The sequence below is a fragment of the Apteryx rowi genome, unplaced genomic scaffold (assembly GCF_003343035.1).
Source record: "Apteryx rowi isolate R43461 unplaced genomic scaffold, aptRow1 scaffold_44, whole genome shotgun sequence".
Classification (NCBI taxonomy): Eukaryota; Metazoa; Chordata; class Aves; order Apterygiformes; family Apterygidae; genus Apteryx; species Apteryx rowi.
In genome coordinates this window covers 3264847-3278234 of record NW_020450694.1, presented here as the reverse complement: position 1 = coordinate 3278234, position 13388 = coordinate 3264847, and the positions used below count along the sequence as shown (strand labels likewise).

At 51.9% G+C, this 13388-nt stretch overlaps 1 protein-coding gene across 5 annotated transcripts in view; it reads right to left on the bottom strand.

Moving 5' to 3' along the window:
* Nucleotides 1-3683: 3683 nt before the first annotated feature.
* Nucleotides 3684-13388, bottom strand: part of ACSS2 (acyl-CoA synthetase short chain family member 2) — a 36945-nt gene continuing 27240 nt past the window's right edge. For 2 of the 5 annotated variants that reach the window (XM_026076769.1, XM_026076770.1), the window contains 11 exons: nt 11359-11496; nt 10926-11096; nt 9866-9999; nt 9178-9310; nt 8645-8701; nt 8245-8325; nt 7439-7547; nt 7227-7295; nt 5307-5483; nt 4151-4225; nt 3684-3965 (listed from right to left, as the gene is read on the bottom strand). In XM_026076769.1, coding sequence (XP_025932554.1) covers nt 3838-3965; nt 4151-4225; nt 5307-5483; nt 7227-7295; nt 7439-7547; nt 8245-8325; nt 8645-8701; nt 9178-9310; nt 9866-9999; nt 10926-11096; nt 11359-11496 — 1272 coding nt within the window. In that variant the 3' untranslated portion in view covers nt 3684-3837. Of the gene's footprint in view, nt 3966-4150; nt 4226-5306; nt 5484-5770; nt 6039-7226; nt 7296-7438; nt 7548-8244; nt 8326-8644; nt 8702-9177; nt 9311-9865; nt 10000-10925; nt 11097-11358; nt 11497-13388 lie in introns of those variants that run through there. The other 3 variants (XM_026076767.1, XM_026076766.1, XM_026076765.1) reach the window with 3 other exon arrangements.

Here is a 13388-nt window from a genome sequence, read left to right as displayed (position 1 = left end):
GCAGACCTGAGCTGTGCTCAGACCCCTGGTTACTGTGCTCTCCTGTGTTGAGACAGGCCTTCTCTTCTCTCCCTGGTAGATGGTCACCACTCCAAAGGAACGAGCTCAGCTCTCATGCTGGCGTGATGTGCCATATGCTGGCAGGTAGCGTGCTGCCCAGGAACATGGAATTGAATCTCTTCTGAATGGAGTTAACCACTGAATGTCCAGGTGGAAAGGATGAGATGCCATTTTCTGTGGCTTGTTTTGATATTTACCTGCTCTTGGAGACAGGTAAATGTCTCAGGACAGAACAGTCAGTGCTGTGGTCAGCCACAAAAGCAGTGCTGAGGTTGCCCTGGTGTGTGATGCCTTCCTGTGGCAGAGGGACACGGACCCCTGAGCCAGCCACTGCCAGGCTCTGTACATGGGGCCATGTGTTGCTGACTTGTGCCTAACCCTGCTGCAGGGGTGTGCTTCATGGCTGAAAGGCTTTTTCTGCCTGTGCTGATGCAGCCAGGCTCTGTCTTAATTCAAGCTGTTGTTTGCCCTCATCTCTCCTGGGTTGTGTTCAGATAACATGCCTGTTCTTGGAGCAGTTGAGTTTTTTTAGGCATGAGGAGATGGTTGAAACCTCTCCTGTGGACAGACTTTGCGCGGAAAAGTGGTCAGTGCCTGGCATGATTTCTCCCACCCTGCCCTTTATAAACATGCTGTCTGATACCATGTCCCAGGCAGTTGGTTCTGCTCGACTTTTTGTCACTGAAAAGCCAGGTTTTTATCTGAAAAGGTCTCATGGAGACTAGGAGATCTCTAGACCTCTTCAGCATCTCATCTGTCCTCTCTTGTTCTCCTGCTGCAACCTCCTGGAACAGCCTGGCAGGATTTGCGGTAACCTTAGAAGCAGAGTGCTGTCCCAGCATGACCTTTGGGCAGTGTCGTAAGCCTGTGCATGGACCTTTCACTTACCTCTGCACAACTTGCCCATGGTGCACCAGGAGAAGATTAAAGACAAACTGGCAGTTTGTTTTGGATCATGTAAGTCTCTGCAGATCCGTGCTAGGGATGCATTTGTGCACTTGGAGTACATGGCTCAGCAGCTCTAGCACCACACACAGCTCATGCAGAGCTAGTGGTGTGAGGATTGCCAAGGAAGATGACCAGTAAGGGTTTTGGGTAAGATGGACTCTAGGAGAAAACATCCTAGACCTGTATCTGTGGCTGTGCATTTTGCTGGAGCACTAAGCAGTAAGACCACAAGGTTAGATCCACTTGTGAAGAGCATTATAGGAGGGGCCTGAGCTGCTGGAGAGAGCTGCCTGTGATGTCTGAGCTGAAGGTGACACTGAAGTCAAGACCCAAGGGTGGAGGAGCAGTGGATGCATGGAGACTGGTATCCAGGACTCCATCTGGGTGAGGACTAGGCCTGGCTCCAGCACTGTTGCTGGCTTTGGGACCAAGATGAGCATGGTGGAGATGCAGGTATTAACAACCCAGAGCTTCCTCAGTTGCTGTGTGTGTGCTTGTTGTTCTCCCTGGCATTGCTCCCTCATCTGTCCTGCACAGGTAGGGGTTCACGGGACCAGGGTTATGTTTGTTGTGGCACAGGCTAGACCATCTCGCTCTTTCTGTGAGTCTTTGTGGAATGATACTAGCTGGAAACTGGAGAGAAACTGAGGCACAGGCTCTGATGCTGGAGCCTGGCTGTTCTGCCCTCTCCCCAGTGCAGGGAGGGCAGAACAGTTTGAGTCAGGTCCTTTAGGAAAGGGAAAAAAAAAATCACCTCCCACTTGTAAATCTATCAATCCCAGTCTGTGAAAAAGCATTGCACTTGCAGTAACCTACCTCTCTCCATCCCCAAAAGTAAGAAGGATCCTGCTGCTGCTGCTGCTTGACCACAAACCTGCTGGTTTGCACTGGACAAAGCAGCCTGGCACGGCAGAGCTGACTCTGCTGCACCCGCCGGAGCGCTGTCATCACGCAGTGACAGACCTCTGCCCCGAGGAGCTCATGGTTTCCACAACCAACCCAGGATAGGGCAAGGCAGGTCCCATGGCAACTGCTGAGCTCCCCAGTCTCCCTCTGGCCTCRAACACCAGACAAGTACCTACAACTAATGCACACATGCCCCACCTGTTTCCATTTTGTTTCCTTGATTTTTATTCTCTTTTTGCATAGAATTCTAGCTGTCTCCAGCCAAAATTACATAGCAGACTGAGTAAAATAGGAGGAGAGCAGGTGCAGGATTTTTTCTAACAAGGTGGAGCGGTGGTACAGGGCTGCGGGTGGAGCGTATGACACAGGCACATACTGAGGTTATATATCACAGAAGAGTACCGTGCAAATGAGAGTAGCAGGTAAGAAATGAGACTTGGACAACAGCCCATCAGAGCATCTCTAACACTTGCCATGAGCAATCTGCCTTTGAGACAGCTGCTTCTTCCTTTCCAGACCATCTCGAAGTCAGCTCATTTTACAGGTAAAGCCTGGATGCTGGGGTTCATGAAACAGCTGTTGCAGCAAGTTTTAAAGCCCATTTCTCCTTTGGTTGAAGTATAAACTCAAGCAGCTCCTCTGTATTTCCAATACCTACATTACAAAGGAGGTATCTTTCCCAGCTCAGCCCAGGGCTGGAGTTAAATTCAATCAATCTGTGTAAGAAGCATTGGCTTTGGCAGTACCCTTTGGCTAGAGTTAAGATTTTCTTTTTTTCCCCATCATCAAAAAGCCCTGTCAGATTTAACCAAATTAAAATTTTAAGTGTCTTTCACTGTTTTATTTCTGATGAGAAAATGTCTTGGAATAACAGCCCTGCTTGCCTTGGTTTCTTTGTTGTAGCAATGGTCTTGCTGCCCTCTACCAAACGCTTGGTTTGCCTGTAAGGGGGAAGGTGCCCCTCCATAGTGGTATTTTTTTTTCTTTTTTCCCCTCCCCCCTTTCCTTTGGTATCAGTTACACCCACTCCTACCCCCAGCCCTTGAAAGAGGCAGCCAGCTGCCCTGCCTCTGCTAAGCTTAACTGGTGGCATCAGAGAGCAGATGGAGACAGCGCTCTACAGGGCACACCAGACCAAGACCATTTCCTCTCAGACTCGGGTTCCCTGTTGCATCCACAGCCAGCAAAGGACCTGCGATAGCTGGCATCACACGGCTAGAAAATAACGAACCTCGGTACCAAAGAGTTGTATAAAACCTGGCTAAAGAACAGAGCTTCCCTGAGCCTTGCACCATTCCTTTTCAGGCTGGGGGCCTCTGCTAACAAACAGCTTTTGGATGGTGGATGCAAGACTAAAACTCACTTGCACAGCTATGATGGGAGTGTTAAGTCTTCTCCCAGCTTACAGCACTGAGTAGAAGAGGAAGCTTAGCTGGCGTGTGGACAACAGCAGATGCACCTACCTTGCCCGCCTGCACTGAGTAATTCCAGTACTTCTGTGGTGCCAGCTTTGGCAGTAAAGTACCACTTTCCCTCCAACCCCCCAGTTCCTTCCCGCTGCAAGACACCAGGGCCCCTCAATTACATAAAATTAATTAACCCCCCCCTCCCAGCCCCCTCCAAAATCATGAATGAGGTGATGAAAAGGGAAGAGCATGAGTCCCTCTGTCGCACGTGAACGAGGCTGGAACCTCAGGTGCATGATACCGATCTGCACTAAGACGAGCGCACTCCTCCGAGGCATGGACGTACTAGTGAGATGAGGCCTCTCCAGAGCCAGCCTTCCCCTCCTTTACAGCATTTGTACATTCAATTCATCAGGCGAAGGTTTCTTTTCCAGGGCGGACAGCAGTTACTTGAGGGATCCGCTCATCAGGACACTGCTGCTGCTACAGTTCTGTTCAGCAGGGACAGGTCATGCTGCTACAGTTTAGTGTCACATCTGTTGTTGAAAAGATGGTTTATGATGCCCGGGTTTGCCAGGGTGGAGATGTCCCCCAGATCTTGGTCATTTTTGGCAATCTGCTTTAATATCCTTCTGGTAATCTTTCCTGTAAAGACAGCCATGAAAGGAAAGCAGGACTCAGGATCCTTTCATTATCCCTGGCAGAGCAATGGGGAGTGCCCAGACCTGCTGCCTCCCACCAACCCTGGGTTTTGTCCCCCTGGACTTCAGTGGTCCCAGACAAGCACTTTAGGGATTTCCATCCTCCAGCACTGTAACTACACCCCTTACCTGAGCGAGTTTTGGGCAGGCCAGGGGCATACTGGATGTAATCAGGTGTTGCTATCGGTCCGATTTTTTCTCTGACTAAAAAATTAAAAAAGAAGAAAAAAGATTTTTTTATTGCGCCTACCAGGAGATGCCAGGCACATCCTTTTCAGGCTGGATGACTAAGTTAAGACACACAGACCAGCTCGTGGGGAAGCCTGGCACCCAGGTGGTGCAGTGCTCAGTGCTGCTGCACCAGAGCCTCGGAGCTGTGGAAAGGGGGAGCAGGACCTGCAGTGCCAATGGGGCTATAGCACATCTTCCCAAAAGCAAAAGYTCCCACAGTTTCATTCTCGTCATTGTCAAGACACCCTTATAATGGCTTTTACCAGTCATTATCGCCATTTTGATAGAGCAAGAACCAATTCCCCATTTGGTTCCTGCAGAGAAGAAACTGCCATGGATGCATTTCCTGTATTAAATGCTGCATTCCTCTGCGGCAATAAAAGAGCTCCCGTGAGACCAGGGCACAAACAACCAAAACATTACCGCAGGCAATGAAGCATTTGGGGAAAACGCACTGGATCCCCAACTATTTCTACCCTGTTCTAATGTCGGACCTGCTTTGGACCAAAGCTGTGTGTTTGTCACTCCCAAGCCAGGAGCGCACCGGCTGGAGAGGGACTGCCTGAAGGCTGCAGTAAGGCTACCTCCTGCTGAAACTCTCTCTGTAAACTCTGTCTGTAGGTCCTTGCTCAGGCAGTGCCTTCTGGATTTAGGAGATGGGCCTGCAAACGTTCCCTTCTCCTACTCAAAGCAACCGAACAAACTCTGCTGCAACTCCACCCGGGAGAGCCGTGGAGCAAAGCCCATGCAGGAGAGCACTGTTGCAAACAAATGCCTGCTGGCTACCCAAGTTCTTTGCTCAGCTGCCAGCTTCCAAGAGCTAGAGGTAGCATCACATGAGCAGCCAAAGGCCGGGAGATCTAATTTTAGTCTTCACCAGCCGTGCTCTCCAATCAGAAGGGGCACCTTGTCGCACTTGTCCACGCTGGATTCCCCAGACTACACACACCCTCGTTTAAGCACCCAAGCCCTTAACCCCTCCTTCGCCTGCCCAGCACTGCCACACACGCCCCCTCCCTGCCATGCAGACTCCCAGATGTTTGACTCTTGCTACCTTGTTTTTTCAGCTCATCTGTCAGGTTCTTGGTGAACTCGTGGCCATCTCTCAGAGTCACAAAGCAGTAGAGGCACTCGCCTTTCAGGGGGTGCGGGTGGCTGACCACTGCTGCCTCAGAGATGGCTGCGTGATCCAGCAAGGCTGACTCCACCTCTGCAGTGCTCAGCAAGTGGCCTGGAAGCAGAGAGGCAATGCTTTACAGAGCCGTACAGGGCTGGGGCCCTAAAGCCTCCCAGCAGCTGGGAGAAAGAAGCCTGCAAGTAGACAAAGCCCTAAACTGTAGATTTGAGACCACCAATTCCACATGCTTGAGAAAAGAAAACAGCTTGAGAAAGAAACCCACTTCAGCAGTGCAGTGGTTGGGCTGTCCTGCAACCCAGCCAAATATTGCTCACATCAGTGCAGGATTAGCTAAGGGCAGCAGACAAAGGCTACATGCCCCTGGCTATTATCCCTCTTACCTTTAGGGTTCTTAAACAGATTTGTGAATTGTTCACAGCCATGAGATTAAACAAAGCAAAGGCTGAGAAGGAGCTGGACTTGGTGAGAGGAGACCTGCCCACAAGGTCACCTGGAACATGCAGAGAAGGAAGAGCCTGAATCTGCAGATCCCAAGAACTGGCACTACTGTGCACTGCTGGAGGTCATCATTTTGGGGAGATGGAAAGAAGCTCCTCATCACAGGGCAGGGGCACAACTCACTTTTGTACATCTCTGCACCAGCTGTACCTGTATGAAGATGATTAGGGGACTGGAGCATCTCTCCTATGAAGAAAGGCTGAGAAAGCTGGGCCTGTTCAGCCTGGAGAAGAGAAGACTGAGAGGGGATCTTATCAATGTGTACAAACATCTTAAGGGAGGGTGTAAAGAGGATGGGGTCAGACTATTTTCAGTGGTGCCCAGCCCAGGACAAGAGGCAACAGGCACAAACTGAAACACAGGAAGTTCCATCTGAATATGAGGAAAAACTTCTTCACTGTGAGGGTGACAGAGCACTGGAACAGGTTGCCCAGAGAGGTTGTGGAGTCTCCTTCTCTGGAGATATTCAAAACCCGCCTAGATGAAATCCTGCACAACGTGCTCTAGGTGACTCTGCTTGAGCAGGGGGGTTGGACTAGATGATCTCCAGAGGTCCCTTCCAACCTCAACCACTCTGTGATTCTGTGGTTCTGCACTCTGCCATTCTACCTTGGGACTGCTGGCACAGAAAACCAAGGGAAGGCAGTCAACTCCCAAAATGATCAGTTGGTGAAGAACAAGCACTGCCTTTGGGGAAGTCAGATGAAAGGATCTAGTTTGATCCAGGAGCAAGCACAGCAGACATCTCAAAACCAGCAATAAGCACCTGTAGGCTCCAGCCTCCAGTAAAGAAGGAATGGAGCTATTTAATGCAGTATATGGAAGGCATGGTGGGGTGAAATGAAGGTGAATCTCAAAAGACTCAGGCAAGAGAGGTGGGAGAATCTCCATCTCTGGAGACTTTCAGAACTCACCTGGACAAAGCCCTGAGCAGCCTGATCTGGCCTTGAGGTTAGCCTGCCTGGAGCAGCAGGTTGGATTAGAGACTCCAGAGGTCCTGCCCATCCTAAATCTTTTTATGGTTCTAAGATCTCCTGTGACGCTAAATGCTTCAGCATGGAAGCACCYTGAATGCTTAAAAACTTCCTCTACGAGGCTAGAGAAGGCTTCTTCCCTCCAGCATGTTTCCTCTGGAGGGATTATCCCAGAAAGTCACAAAACCACAGTCTCTACTGACTTGGAAACAAACAAGATCCTGCAATTAGATCCAGTTCGAGGACAGGTTGCTGGGCAGAGTCATGGACACAGAACTGTGTCCCATAAAGCAATGTTGTGGTTTTAACTGGTATCAAAAAAAGTATATTGGCTCCCACTGAAGACAAAAGTTGTTTTTCTTACCAGAAACATTCAACATGTCATCAATTCGTCCTGTGATCCAGTAATAACCATCTTTATCTCTCCTGCAACCTAAAAATAGCCAGAAATGACAGCATGAGGAAGCAGTGCCAGCCCTCAGAGCAAATGATAAGGGATTCTGAGACTAGGACATAGCAAGATTTAAATTGCTGTCCCCAGGCCTCTGCAGCCACACACTCCCCCGACAGCCTTACCGTCACCCGTCACGAAGTACCCAGGGAACTTCTTGAAGTAGGTGGTTTCAAATTGCTGGTGGTTTCCATACACTGTGCGCATTATTCCTGGCCAGGGCTGCTTAAATACCTGACGGTRAAAAATGCAGACATGAGTCAGTGGGAGCAAAAGCCACCCAGCAGTGTTAATTCTGCTGTTAGTCAGTGTTTYGAATCACCTCTATTTACCCAAACAACCCTGGCCAGCAGGTGCAGTTCCTAYACTGCTCCACAACGTGTCTAGCCTAGCACAATTTATCCTTTTGCAACTGATAGGCACATAGAAGCAACTACCTCACACTGAAGAGCTCTTCCCAGGATCAGGATATCAAACACCTGCTATTCTACCTACTCCACTACAGGATTTTACAGACTGTATTTTTTGTGTGATGGGAGGGGAAATAATCCAGTAGGGGCAGCAGTACATAGTAAGAAAAATGCTACAGAGATGATTGTGGGTGATGACACTCAGACGCTTGCTGGCCCTGCTCTCACTGCAGTGCTGCTCTCCTGGTGAAGTCTCACCACGCTTGGCATAGGGGAAGGAGTTTCTCTGAAGAGCTGTTGCCTTCCTTCTGTGTTGCTCATCTGTGCAATTGCATCAGTGATTGCTTACACAGCTTGTTTATGGCATAAAACCCAGAGTTATGGCAGTAAAGGTTGTTCCTACCACCGAAAAGGTCCCTTGTCTGGAACCAGTGGAGGAGCATGTACTCTACAAGGAATGTGCCAGAGCTCACAGGGAACAGACAAGGGGASGGTTGGAAGGACAGTCAGACCCTCTTTACCAGGTAGCCTTGTGCTTCTCCTTCCAGCTCTTCCCCCGACTCATTCAAGACGGCAGGGACCACGCCGAAGAAGGGGAACGTCTGCCATGGGGACCAGAGAGCAAGGAGAGATGGGTGAGCCCACACACTAAAGCCCTGTGAACTAGACAGAGTAGGGGGCAGAACAAGGGCAGGTTTGGAGATGACATTGCACACAGGGCCTGTTAGTGCAGCTGCATGGGGCAGGCCTGGGATTTTGTGTGGTGGCCACCTCCCCCTGTGGAACTCCTTCCCATGGCCCACCCCGGCCAGCCTGAAACCACCTGGGCACATACGCCCAGGCTGGGGCATGCACAGTGCCAGCCGTTGTCGCTCGGCCTCGCCGCAGCCCTCCCTGCCGGGGGAACACACAACTACTCACGGCAGAGCCCGGCTTCATGGGGGTGGCGGCAGGGAGAGGCGTCAGCATGTGGCCACCCTGCAGGGAGAGGCAAAGCGAATGTGGTTAGGCGAAGTCGGCCTGTCCCACAGCTGTCTGTTGGCTCCGGTCATCTCGCRTCACAGTCAGATGCTGCCTGCTTAGGACAGGCAGAGACAGGGCCTCAAGGAGGATACAGGGAGGCTGTGTTTGGGCAGGAGGTCCTGGAGCTGCTGGAGAAGAGAAAGAGGGGGAGAGGGAAGCTGCAAGCAGGGACCAGAGCAGACTGTGGCAGCAACCATCYGAGAGGAAGGTCTCCCCATGGAGTGTGTTTGAGGTCCAGGAAAGAGAGAGGAGAAGGGGAACCAACTGATTCACTCATGGGGCACACAGGAGGTTGGGAGGCTCCTGGACAAGCAAAACAGCTAGTCCCCATAGCACCAAAGCAGCATTATAGCAAACCTGCAAAGATAATCCTGCTACCTGCCAGGAGCACGAGGGAAAGAGGTCCCACAGCCACCCAGGCAAGGACTCACCGTCTCTGTCTGCCAGAACGTATCCACAATGGGACACCTCTCTTCTCCCACCACGTGGTAGTACCACAGCCAGGCTTCAGGGTTGATGGGCTCCCCGACAGTCCCCATCACCTTCAGAGACTTCCGGCTGTGCCTGCAGAGCAGAGGCAGGGGCTCGCGGAGGCACGGCAAGCCACAGGGAGAAGCTGCTCACGAGCCTGCCTGCGCTGCAGAGCCTGCAGGCATCTCTAGGCTACCCAAACACACTTGGGGTTTCCAGAAACAGTTTAGTCCCTCTGAATGCTCTCCCATGCGGGCAGAGGAGAGACCTCCCTGGTTTTGGTATGTCCCACCCCAAGCTCACAGCAGGCCAAAGACACATTCAGCTCTGCTCTTTCTCTTCCCTGGGTTGAGGAACAACACACACACAGGCTCTCAGCTCAGGAGCAGGGCAGAGCAGAGCCTTCAATCTCAGAGCTTTGCTGCAGCTTATGGTAAAAGAGAAGGACCTGCTCAGAAGAGCCATAATGAAGCTAATGCATGGGGTGCCTGCTCGTCCCTGGGTTGAATGCAGAAGATCCTGGTTTGTTCAGAAAATGCAATGGGGAAGCTGCTGTTCAGAGAAGAAGTTGTGAGCCCTGGTCCCCTATCAGGAGCCTGGGGCTGTGCCAGAGCCGGGGCCCCCACGCCATTGGGGGGCAGCACTCACTTTTTGACAGGCTCCTCCCCATGCTTCATCAGCAGGCGGATGGCTGTGGGCGCCGTGTAGAACTTGGTCACCTTGTACTTGTCAACAATGCTCCACATTCGCCCAATGTCTGGGTAGGTGGGGACACCTTCAAACTGAGTGGGAAACAGGGCAATGACACAGCTGTTCATTAGCATTACCTCCTTGCAACCATCTGCAGCACGTTCGCAAGCAACAGGCGCTGAGAGCAATGGGGAACAGCAGTTGGATCCCAATGTGTCCTCAGTTGTCATTCAAGGGGCACTGTGCAGTGTGAAACCAGTCTGGTCCATGGCCCCCATCTTACCTCCTCCTTGGTATGGATTTATTCCCCCCTCCCAAACCCCAGATGTCCTAGCGATTGTCCCCACAAACATCCTAGCAATAAGGGCACGTGGGTGACTTGCAGCGAAAGCTGTCCCACCAGCCCGATGACACTCCCCACAAGGCACGGGGTGATGGGTCCAACCATGGAGTTACAGAACCACAACCAAAGGCATCAAGAACCTTAAAAAGATTCTTCCAACATGAAAGTGATTTTCCTGCTTCACTTCCCCATGGGAGTCTTAGGAAAAGGCCTCTGGCTCCCTCTTTTGCCATACCCTGTCAAGGGAGATGCAGGCACAGGAATTAAATACAGGTTGTCAGACCAGCTTGAGCAGTATGAACATCACTCCCTGCTCATGATCCAGCTTTCATATTAGCCTGCAGCAGCCCTKACTCCCTTGGTACACGAGGCTTGTATTTCTAAGGGAAAGAAACRGGGGAGCATTTGAAAAACTAACCATCCAAAAACCACGCACACAACCTAGTCCTTCCCTCTACAGCACTGAGCAGTCACCCAAGCCCTCCTTGGGGAGTGTCACCCTTCCTCGCAGAGAACAACATGCTGCAACATAGCACAGAAAGTACGAGGGGGGTTTGCACAGAAGGGAAATGTGTGTCCTGCCATGYTCAGCACAGAGCAATTCAGGGATGCAGCTCGGCATCATGATCAACAGCTTCTTGGAGGAGAGGCACCCARCTGCCACCCAACACTTACTAATACACTAGTTGCCCCGTTTGCCAGGGGTCCGTAAGTGAGGTAGGAATGGCCTGTTATCCATCCAATGTCAGCTGTGCACCAGTAGATATCCTCGGGATGGTAATCAAACACATATTTAAATGAGGTGGCAGCAAAGAGCATGTATCCACCCACCGTATGCAGCACGCCCTGCAAGAAGAAGGCACGGGATGATCAGGGCAAGCTCCCAGCCAAAGCCCTCCCTGTCCCAGCCCAAGCCCAGCCTCACTGGTCCATTTAGCACAAGCAGCAACTGAGCAGGAATGACCTGCACATCCCTCTCCCAAAGCCTCCATAGCTCCTCTTCCTACTGAGGCCTCCCAAAGCAACCCCCACTCATTCCCACCTCTGAGGTATTACTGCAGTTCAGAGCCTGTCYGCACGGGGCGGCGAGTTGGGCAGGGGAGCGTACCTTGGGTTTCCCAGTCGAGCCACTGGTGTAGAGGATGAAGAGTTCATCCTCCGCGTCRCACCACTCAGGTTCGCACTCCGTGTTGGCACTGCTCATCAGCTCATGCCACCACATGTCTGTGGCTGGATCCCAGGGGGTCTGAGAAAAGTGGAAGATTAGAAATGGGACTTCCAAAAGAAGAGAGAGGGGACAAGGGGCTGCAGCCCTGACTTCTCTGCCCCTCACGGCCCATCCAGACAGGTACTCACAGCATGGCTTCTGCCTAGAGCCTTTTGCCAGCTGTTCACCACAAACCATGCATCAGAGCTGCAGCTCCCATTCAAGAAGCTCCTTTCACAGCCCACAGCCACCAGGAAAACCTTTAAACAAGGTCTGACTACAAGACCTGAAGCACRTTTTCTCAACCACTGGCAAGGCCCATAAATCCCTCCCACCAGCAGCCATGAGAGGGGCTGCACCGGCTGCTCTGCGCTGTCGTGGCAAACGGGCTCCCCCTCCCRCTTTCTCGGAGCTGCCCCCAGCAGCAATCAAACACCAAAGCAGCAGCCATCCCTTAGCATGGCCACGTATTTACTGGCCCCAGACAACTTGCAGGGACCCCCACGGCAGATGGCAGAGCTATAACAGGGCTACCAATRCTTTCAACTGGTCATCAGAGGTCACCCTGAAAGTCACCTTGACTGGCTACATCTCCAGGATGGCACAGCTCAGTGCAAGGCCTAATTTTCCCTGACCTTCTCTCCTTTCCTCAGAGGAACTTGGGAACAGCTGATCGGGCAACACTCCTCAGCCAGAGAGCAGACCTCTGCTTTTCACATCTCTGCGAGGCCAGGCACGCTGACCCAAAGCCTTGCAGCACAGGAGGCCAACTTGCTGCTGGGGCACATCATCTCCTTGCAGAGCTCGGGCCCATCATGCAAGCACAGCCTGCACGCAGAGTCCCCAAGCTGCAACTCAGGCTCCAGCAGTCACTCAGACAAGACTGTCTCGTTAGCAAACAGGACTGGAATTAGAATTTGGTCCAGGAGGTAGAGATGCGAATGGCCAGATGCCACCCCAAAGAAGTAGGAAGGAAACCTGGGCACCAGAACACCTGGCTGTGGCTGAGCTCATGGCACTTGCCAAGTYAGTGGGTCTCCAGGCTCAAGCCTGTCCTCTGTGTGTGAGCTCCCCAGCAATGAGTTGGATCCCAACAGCTCCTAGCTCCAGGCTGTACAAAGCAGCTGAAGGGAAGCAAATGCCATTACTGGAATTCTTGTACCCCAAAATTCCCTCAGCTGGGATGTCTTGAGGCATGGAGAACAGCCAAGGGTTTGCACAGTGATTCTCTGTGTCCCTCAAGATGTTAAAGTGCCACTGGGATCCCACAGTCCAGCAACAGCCAGAAGCTCAGCACACATGATGCAGGGAACACCAACTGCTCTGCCCCTTTGCTGACAGCATGGCGCACCTGAGTCTGTTTTGAAAGCTCACATAAATCCCCCAGCTCTCCCAGGTAACTCCTGGAGCCCAATTTCCACACGTCTGGTGCATCACCAAGCTCCCAGCAAGATACAATGCCACATGAGACCAAGCTAGGCTCCCACTGACCCATCAAACAGTCACTTTCCTGCATCCCTCATTCAAAGATTCCTTAATTTTAGCACCAAACTTCCTCCAACCTATGGTACAAGTCAGAGTCCCAGTATGGCACACAGCAGGCCTGCCTTCAGCTCACCTGCTAGCCAGGGGCTGCCAAAGAGCACGTTGCCTTTTCCCAACCCAGCTAAACAAAGAGGTTAAAAAGGACACACAACAAAGACAAAGGTGGTGGGGGCTGCCTGCAGTCTTTGAGAGGTGCCCCACACACTTGAGTTGGGCACCCTCATCTAGGYAGACTTCTAAGTAACAAACACAGAGTTTGGTGCAACCATGCAAGGAGCTAGCATGCTCCTGCCCAACACCAGACACGCTGCTCCAGAGACTCAGGAAGGCCCTCTGCTCTTTCCTGCCAAGCCCCCAGCCCCTGGGCAGCTGGTGTCAGAGGACTG